The sequence below is a fragment of the Gekko japonicus genome, unplaced genomic scaffold, assembly GCF_001447785.1.
Source record: "Gekko japonicus isolate JY-2015 unplaced genomic scaffold, Gekko_japonicus_V1.1 scaffold1237, whole genome shotgun sequence".
Classification (NCBI taxonomy): Eukaryota; Metazoa; Chordata; class Lepidosauria; order Squamata; family Gekkonidae; genus Gekko; species Gekko japonicus.
In genome coordinates this window covers 354809-364496 of record NW_015172593.1, presented here as the reverse complement: position 1 = coordinate 364496, position 9688 = coordinate 354809, and the positions used below count along the sequence as shown (strand labels likewise).

The following is a 9688-nucleotide window of genomic DNA, read 5'->3' as shown; positions in this document are numbered from 1 at the left end:
CGAGCTCCTCTCATCTGAGGGGCTCGTTCGGGTCTCCGCTCGCGCGGATTCCCTCCTCCACCGCGGGCGGGCGAGGCGCCCTCGGGAGCGACCCGAGGAGGCGTCCGCCATGCGCGGGAGCCAGACCGGAAGCCTTTAAATGCATTATCAAAGCCCCCTTCCCAGCTCAAAAATATCATTGGACAAATAAATATCATTATCAATTTTACCCCTTTTGTTTTTATTTTCGGCAGTCTCATTTAATATTAATAAAAAGCAAATCTGCATATTTTTCAATAAAAAACATGTCTGTAATATTTGTTCGTGTCATGCGGCTCTCAAACATCTGATGTTTATTCTGTGTGGCTCTTATGTTAAGCAAGTTTGGCCACCCCTGCCCCCAGGGGAACTGATCTCTGTGAGAGTAGTTGTAATTCCAAGAAATCTCCAGGCCCCAGATGGAGAACGGGCAAGGCTGAGTGGGGCGATTGCCCAAGTCTCAGGTTATTAGAACCTAGTGAGGTGGCTACCTCTCAACCCTGATTTTTGTTGTGGATGGTGGAATAAAGCTAGAGAGGTGAACTCCTCGTTAGAGGTTAGTATCGAGATCTGGGCCAATTGAGGCCCGGTAGGTGCCTGCAGGGATCAAGTTTCTGTAACAGCCTTTCCCTCTAAACCAGGAACATCGTGGCTGCGGGAGACTAGAAAGTAAACCAGGAAGCCTCCCTAGCCAGCTCTTGCTTCTGTTAGGAACTCTCTGGTGACTCTTAAAGACAAAGTGTGTCCCCCGTCCCCACTCCCACTGCAGTGATTTGGCTGCTTTACATATTATTGAGAATGTGTGTGAAATGCTTTGAACATTCTAAAAAGCTACAGAAAGAGTCATTCTTATTATGCTGGAGAGCCGGAAGGTTGCAGCCACCAAATAAGTGAGTTCTTAAAGAGGGAAAAGGAAATAAGGGTGTTTCTCAAAAAGGCAGGACATGACGTTACTTAGGCATGACATTTGCTGACATTAGGCACAGTTTGCTTTGTTCTAAAAGCCATACATGATCCAGCTTTTAAAATAGTTTGATGATGATGATCATGTTGTTGTTGTTGTAAATGTTATGGGCATGGAAGGGGGAGGGGAGCGGTGTCATTTGCAATGTCACCGGAAGTAGTCCGTCATCTAGCTAAACCGCCCAGCATCTATGCAGATCAAAAAAAAATTAAGGGGGGATAACACACAAAGAGCTAAGATATGTGTTTCTGCACACTCATGGGATCCTGCCAACCTAGCAGTTCGAAAGCAAGAAATTGCAAGTAGATAAATAGGTACCACTTCGGTGGGAAGGTAACAGCGTTCCGTGCACCTTGGTGTTTAGTCATGCCGGCCACATGACCACGGAAACGTCTTCAGACAGCGCTGGCTCTTCAGCTTTGAAACGGAGATGAGCACCGCAACCCTAGAGTCGGATTCGACTGGCTTTCGAGCAAGGGAACCTTTACCTTTTACACTCATGGGAAGCCACAGGAAGCAAGCAAGCAAGAAAGAAAAACCCAAAAATTGTAATAACGACAGCTGTGCATGTGCAGACATCACGGAATAAACTAGTCTAGAACTTGGGGGGGGGGAGGCATCTTACATTGCTGCATACGGCACCCACCAATGGGAGGTGGTGAATGCAGAAGGAAGTAGAAGTAGGGAGAGGAGACGGGTTGAAAGGAGAGACCATGGGGCAGCAAAAGGCTAGGAAGCAGAGTAGGGGCTGACATGGGGGGGATTCAGGAAGGATGCAGAGGGGGGGGGAGAGAGGGAGAGAAGGAAGTGAGTTTGGTGGAAGAAACAGGAGAGGGGATAAGACCAAGTGAAAGAGAAACCACAGGTCTGGAGGTGGGTTAAGGAGAGTAGGAAGGGCAAGCTGTTGGAGGCAGGAAAGACCAGGTGGTTTGCCAGACAAAAGGATGAGAGAAGAAGAAGAGCTTGGAAGGATGGGCTGACCAGGCGACGAAGCAGAGATGGGGCACGAGAGAGGGAAGCCGGGTGGGAACTAGATTCCCACTGCACAGGGTTGCTAAGCTCCAGGTGGTGGCTGGAGACCTGGGATGACACTGAGCTGCAGGCCACGGAGATCAGTTCACCTGGAGAAAATGAACAATATGGAAGATGGACTCCGTGGCATGAGACCTCACTGAAGTCCCTCTCTTCCCCAAACTCCGCCCTCCTCAGGCTCCACCCCCAAAACCTCCAGGTATTTCCCAACCCAGAGCTGGCAACCCTACCCCCCCCCGGTGGGTCCTAATCATGAAAGTTCTTGGTGGGGGGGGAGTTGCTGGGAAGGCCACAGATTTAAAATGTAATCATCAATTTGGCGAGAAAAGTGGGGTACAGTCTGCTCAGCTTTGCTACCAGATGCAAGCATTTAGGAAAGGACTGAGCTCCTCCTTACCACTAAAACAATCATAGAATCCTGGAGTCAGAAGGGACCTCCAGGGTCATCTAGTCCAACCCCCTGCACAATGCAGGGAATTCACAAATACCTCCCCCTCCACACCCACACACCCAGTGACCCCTGCTCCATGCCCAGAAGATGACAAAAAAAAACCCCTCCAGGATCCCTGGCCAAACTGGCCTGGAGAAAAATGGCTTCCTGACCCCAAAGTGGCGATCAGCATTTCCCTGGGCGTGTAAGAAAGGGCCACGGGGACTAACCACTGATGCAACTAAGCACTGATGCAACAATATACCAGTCTGTGAAGGAGACTGGTCACACTTCCGCAGAGCCCAGCCTCCCTTCCCTGCTAATCACCCCCCTGCTCTAGCAGATCTAGAGAAGAGATTGGATTTATACCCCGCCCTTCACTAGGAGTCTCAGAGTGGCTTACAAACTCCTTTCCCTTCCCCTCCCCACAACAGACACCCTGTGATGTAGGTGGGGCTGAGAGAGCTCCCTCGAGAACTGCTCTTTCAAGAACAGCTCTGACTGAACTATGGCTTGCCCAAGGTCCTCCAGCAGCTGCAAGTGGAGGAGTGGGGAATCAAACCCGGTTCTCCCAGATTAGAGTCCACGCGGTTAACCAGTACACCAAACTGGCTCTCTAGCACCTGCCCACTCCTGCCAGGAACCGTACATGTCCAGCCCTCACAGTGGGTTGCACACTGTGGCAGAGCAACAGCTTGGCAAGCTGAAGGCCCCAAGTTCAGTCCCCAGCATCTCCAGTTTAAAGGATGAGACAGTGGTTGATGTCAAAGACCTCCACCCCGGAGAGCTGCTGCCTATCACAGTAGACAACACTGACCTTGACAGACCAAAGGTCTGACTCATTATAAGGCAGCTTGCATTAGACAGGGTGAGTGCATCTGCCTTTGTTTTGCATGCTCTGAGGGCTCAGAGCTCAAAGGGGTTAGATGAGGTAGACAAGAAGGACATCGGACGCGGCACCTGTCTTGTCAGAATCTCCTTGCCCTGTGCTCATGCCAAAGGAGGCAGATGTGGTGCCCTCACTAAGCATGAGGCAGGCACGGGAACAGTCACGCGGCTGCTTTGGGCACAAAGAGATATTGCGCGGCTCCTGGGCTATTTTCAGAATGGCAGGCATCCCAAGCCCAAATATGGGGAACTATGTATCGGCTGGTGGTGGCCTGTACATACGAGCAAAGGGACCTCCTGCGCAGGGGCACACTCTCTAAGGATGTTTTCCCACAAACCAGGGCACTTTGCATGATAGATTCCTTTTTTGGGGGGGGGGAGCTATCCAGGAGGGTATGGCTTATTTCTCTACGATTGACACTGATTTCATGGATGGGGTCCATTCCTGCCTTCTATTCCCCCATTAAGTAAGAACATGAAGTCTTGGGTGAGCATTGCAAAGTTCTGTGCTCAGCTTCCTTGAGAAGCGGAAGCCTTGCCTATGGTGGACAGAGACACCCTGGGGGGGGGGATATTAAACCCCCCCTGTTTTGAAAGTTGAGATGTACATGCCTCTTTCCAGAGGAGCTCCTTTCCTGGCTTCTTTTAGGCTTCCCCCCTAATTCACATACTCTACCCTCCACACCAAGACCCAATGAAAACTGCACGTGGCACCAGCTCTACTCAGATATCATCACATCCAGAGCTTGCTTGCCACGTGGATCGGCCTGATCATAAGGAGAGCCTCTGTGGTAGTAGCAGTAGCCACAGGAAATGTGCATTAACATGTGCTCGAGGCAAGCTGCATACGAATGCTATGTAGCCCCCATATGGAGTCACTGCCACACGGGTCTTTTCCACCTGCCTCCACGTGATGAATGTACCCAGGTTTGGTGCTCAGGGAAGCTGGCTTGTGCCTGGGTCAGCCTCCAAGGGCTTCTGATGGAGGCTTTGCCAGCCACCTTGCGCCCATGAACATCCTGTCCTGATTCCAGCCACCCACCTGTTTGGACAGTGGGAACAGTGTACTCTAGCTACGTGCACTCTGTGATTTTACAAGGGAAATTGAGATGCTATGCCAAGGTAACCAAATTCTGCATCCAGAGAAGCCCAGCTGTTCATCTTGCTTGTTCATACTGCTTTGCATTCATTCATTCTGCTGCCATGACTTATGGAAAGGGGGCAAGAAGGCACTGAAACCCGATAACCTTCCCAATGGAAAGCTTGCTTGTGCTTACCTGTGGCCCCTCTGATTTCACCGGGCATTGTCTGTACGTCTCAACACCTGTCTGTGCCATCACAATAGCTGGAAATAGGCTTACTTTTTCAAAACAAAAGCTGAAATACCTGGGATTTTGCATATGCTGCCCAATACCAAATTGCTTGCAGAAAACACCCACCACCCCAGGTCTGCACATGGATGCTGCAAGCCATATACTTGAACTTGAAAGCACAAGAAATAGTGCACAATGAGCCTCTATAGGAGAAGCTGCCTTGTACTAAGTCAGGCATAAAGTCTACTTAACCTAGAACTTCCCATTCTGAGTGGGTCTTTGGTGAAGATAATTCCCAGGTCCTCTACCTCAGATTGGCAAGGATGCTAGAGACCAAACCGCTATGGCCTGGCTGCAGGGACTGGACATGCTGCTGTGCATCTATTTGCATTAAAAGGTACCTGAAGAGATAGTCACTCCAACCCAAGAGAACACAGCTTCCAAACAGGTGTCTATCATCCATCTATCCATCTATCTACCTGTCTATCTACCTGTCTATCTACCTGTCTACCTACCTATCTATCTCATTTTTAACACCAGGAATGGAAGTTGGGTCCTTAATATATGCAAAATATTCGACCTGCTTTCCCTTTTCTGATTATTCACTAAAAAGCAGTGAATCAGGAAGGTGGGACGCTCCAATGAACACATGAAGCTGCCTTATGATGAATCAGACCCCTGGTCCATCGAAGTCAGTGCTGTCTACTCAGACTCGCAGCCACTCTGTAGGGTCTCAGGCGGAGGTCTTTCACATCACCTGAACCTATTTTTCAAGTCAGAGATGCTGGGGATTGAACCTGAGATCTTCTGCGTGCAAAGCAAGTGCTCTGCCACTGAGCCACAGCTCCTCCTCATGCAGGTATGCAAGCGGGGAGCACGGACAAGAAAGGACCAGCGACCAGGGATGGCTCTCTGTCCACAAGACACGGCATGTGAACGTCTCCCTGGCATCAGGGTGCCCCCTGTCTGACAGGCGAGAGCACGGGATTTGATGGACCTCAAACTCGACCCGGCAGAATCCATCTGCATGAGCCGGGGGTGGGGTGGGGTGGGGTGGAGGGACGAGATGGATGTACACAGCAGCAACGCCACCCACTTGTGCAGCACTGCAATCTCGTTCTCGATGCTGGTCTCCTTCCCCTCCAGCACCTTCTTGGCAATGCACTTGATGGCTACCAGCTTCTGGGTGGACTTCTCTTCGGCCAGCACCACTTCGGAGAAGGCGCCGCTGGGGAAAAGACAGAGACAGAAACAGAGATGAGCTCCCCAATCAGCAGAGAGAAAGAGAGCCCGATTCCGCAACAGAGATGTGGGTCTCCGTTTCGAAGGGAGAGGAACGCCTTGAAACTTCATAGGGCTTGGCTTGGGTGGGGCGGGGGGGGAGGCGAGGCCAGCAACCCAGAGGAGCAAGCTTGTCCCCCTCCCGTCATCCTCTACCCTGCCATCCTGCCAGCACCAGCCCCCCCCTCCCCATTACACCCAGCTGGATCTCTCACCCAGCCACTGTCACCACAGCAACCTGCAGAATCTCATCTATTTATAGGAGAACATGTGAGAGAGATGGCACCGGGCAGGCGGGCAGGCAGGCGAGTGTGTGCCAGGAGGAAGAGGCTGGGGGTGGGAGGCGGCACCGGGCAAGGCACAGGGAGAAGGAGCCAGGTAGGAGGAGCACAGATGCTGGGCACACTCTGCGGTCTGGGACGGGGAACATCGTGGCGGGGGAGAGAGAAAGAGCTGTGCAGATGGGCTCTGAATGACAGCAACTCTAGCAGAGCTTTCCAGCATCTGCAGAGAGACCGGAAAGGGGGGGGGAAATCATACATAGTAGGGGGAACAGCCATAGATGTCCAACAAGAATTGGGGCAGAGGGGGGAAAGACCCAAGCCTCCCTGCATCAGCAGACTCTGTCCTTTAGGGTTGCCAGGTCCCCCCTGGCCAGCAGTGGGGGGATGGGGGGCAGGGCCCCCAGATCCAGGTTGGGACATACTTGGAGATTTGAGGATGGAGCCCGGGGGGAGGACAGGGACCTCAGTGGGATAAACGGCCATAGAGTCCACCCTCCAAAACATCCATTTTCTCTTGGGGAACTAATCTCTGTAGTCTGGAGGTGAGCCGTAATTGGTAGGGGATCCCCAATTCTCCCCTGGAGGTTGGAAACACTAACACACATCGATGTGCTTCCGTGTCCTTGCAAGCACAAGTGTGGGCGTGCATGCGTACACACAAAAAACCGAGTTTCTTCTGCAGGCCTTGAAGTGGTACAAGGAGGACACAAAGTGACCCAAAAAGAAAAGAAAAAGAAAAGAGGAAGCCACCCTGACCCCCCCTCCTTGCTTATCTCCAGTCTTGTGACTGCAGAGGCCTCAGTCCCAGCGAAGACAGTGCTGAAAAAGGGGCGGGTGGGGAAACAGCAGGGCCTAGCCAGTTCCACCCTGGGCACAGGAAGAAGGGCTTGTGTGATCTGTGCAGATGCAAGCGCTGAAGTCAAGGCGCCGCCACAGAGCACAGCAGAGTGCCAGGAACCAGCTGTTCCAAGGGCACTGGAGCACACAGTTACCCTGAAGCGCTTCAGCTATATTCTGCCACTGGAGAGATGTCAGAGAACCCTCTTGGACCTTACCAGAAAACGTCCTGCTTGCCAGCAGATCCTTATGGTCAGGGAAGGGATGCACAAGGGAATGTGAAACCGCTGTCTGGCTTAGCCACCCTACTTCACCTGTACCCATCGTCCGCTCTGTACCAACAACTCAAACCAGATGTGCAGCATAATACGACACAGAGGATACACTACATGAATACATGAAGCTGCCTCATGCTGAATCGGACCCTTGGTCCATCGAGGTCAGTATTGTCTACTCAGACTGACAGCAGCTCTCCAGGGTCTCAAAGTCAAGGTGTTTCCCATCACCCCCTACCTGGTCCTTTTAGAAGAAGCAGAAGAGAAGAGATTGGATTTATACCCCTCCCTTCACTACCCAAGGGAGTCTCAGAGCGGCTTACAAACTCCTTTCCCTTCCCCTCCCCACAACAGACACCCTGTGAGGTGGGTGGGGCTGAGAGAGCTCTTGACAGAAGCTGCTCTTTTTCAAGGACAGCTCTTATCAGAGCTACGGCTTTCCCAAGGGCATCCAGCCAGGTGCAAATGGAGGAGTGGGGAATCACACCCAGTTCTCCCAGGTTAGAGTCCACGCTCTTAACCACTACACCAAACTGGCTCTCAAACTGGCTCTCTTTTAACTGGAGAGGGAGCCTGGGACCTTCTGCATGCAAAGCAGAGGCTCTACCACTGAGCCACAGCCCATAAGGGGGCAATGACGTACCTGTTTACACAAGACAACGTCACTTATTCTGGAATAGGATTACCAATTTTGGGGCAGTACCTGAGGAAAGGCAGAGTTTGGGAAGGCGAGGGAGCTCAGTGAGGATGTGATCCATAAGAACATAAGACGAGCCCTGCTGGATCAGACCAGTGGTCCATTAAGTCCAGCATCCTGTCTCACACAGTGGCCAACCAGTTCCTCTGAAGGGCCATCAACAGGGCAGAGAGGCCAAGGCCCTTCCCCTGATGTTGCCTCCTGGCTCTGGGATTCAGAGGATTAGTGCCTCTAAAATGTGGAGGTTCCCTTCAGTCACCATGGCTAGTAACCACTGATAGACTTATTCTCCAAAGTCCACCCTCCAAAGCTGCCATTCCTCCAGAAGAACTGCTAGAGATCAGCTATAATTCTGGGAGGACTTTAGCCGCCACCACCTTGAGATCATCAGTGTGTTGATGCAAAGCGCTGTCAATTTATGGTGACCCCACAGGATTTTCAACGCTAGAGAGGTGATTTGCCATTGCTTGCCTCTGCATAGCAACCCTGGACTTTCCCAGTAGTCTCCCATCCAAGTACTAACCAAATCCTTCCCATGAGCTTGGTTTCCAGACATTAGCAATCAAAGTTCTTTTCGGTCACCTTCTTTGGAATGAATTGTTGTTCTTTTCTCTCTCCAAAAGAAAAAGAATAGACCCGACTTCCTTCCTACTTCCTTTTTTCTTAATAGCATGCACATAGCTGAAAGGCCTTCTTTTTAAAGGGCAGCGGCTGCTGGGTTTAAGAGCAACAAAGGTCCCAGTCACACCAGCAGGAAAAGCCATGGGGGAAGTGCGGCTTTTTAGAGCCGCAACAAACTGAAGCGCACTATCGTGATCTCACATTCCCACGTGGCTCCGTCCTTCGGCAGCCGATCACACCATGCAAGGCAACAACGACGCACCGCGTTTGTGCACATGCATGGGATGCAGACGGGTGCTGGATGCGACAGCCTACCAACGTGTCCCTAATCAGACACCTTCCTGAAGATACTGCTTGTTTGCTGGTACCTTTTTAAACCACATCTTCAGCTGGAAGGGACGGGTTGGGGGCGGGGCACGACGCTTGCCAGATGCTGGCATCTGATCACGCCGGTTTAATCGGCCCTCAATCCATCCGTTCTGCGGGGCAATTCCTCCCGTGTGACCGGGGCCACTATAAAAGTTTTTATGTATTGCTGGTACTGAGACCAATAACCCTATTCTAAAATGGACAATTCAGAGGAGCTGCCCTAGTCTCTTTTTGTACTCTCAGTCATTGTTTAGAATAGTCATTCCTTCACCTTAAACGTGTGAACGATTACTCCATTAACTTCTCTGACTGGGTGCTAAAAATGTAACTTGCTTTAAGTGACCCATGCTGGACTTATGTTACATAGTTTCTTTCTATTCATCTGAACTACATTTTTTTTTTCTTGCAAGCTACTTTGAGACCCCCAGTAGGGAGAAAAGCAGGCTAGCCCTCATAAATAGATCAAGAAGCAAAAGGCTGTGATCCTGCAGCCAAGCCATCACCTCGCAACTGTAGAAGAAGAAGAAGAAGAGAAGAGAAGAGATTGGATTTATACCCCGCCCTTCACTTGGAGTCTCAGAGCGGCTTACAAACTCCTTTCCCTTCCCCTCCCCACAACAGACACCCTGTGAGGTGGGTGGCGCTGAGAGAGCTCTGACACAAACTGCTCTTTTTCAAA

The 9688-nt window shown here is 51.3% G+C and overlaps 1 protein-coding gene across 1 annotated transcript in view; it reads right to left on the bottom strand.

Annotated features, from left to right (window-relative positions):
• CAMK1 (calcium/calmodulin-dependent protein kinase I) overlaps nt 1-9688 on the bottom strand; it is a 62357-nt gene that overhangs the window by 32398 nt on the left and 20271 nt on the right. The window contains exon 3 of the mRNA XM_015421544.1: nt 5742-5873. Coding sequence (XP_015277030.1) covers nt 5742-5873 — 132 coding nt within the window. The remainder of the gene's footprint in view (nt 1-5741; nt 5874-9688) is intronic.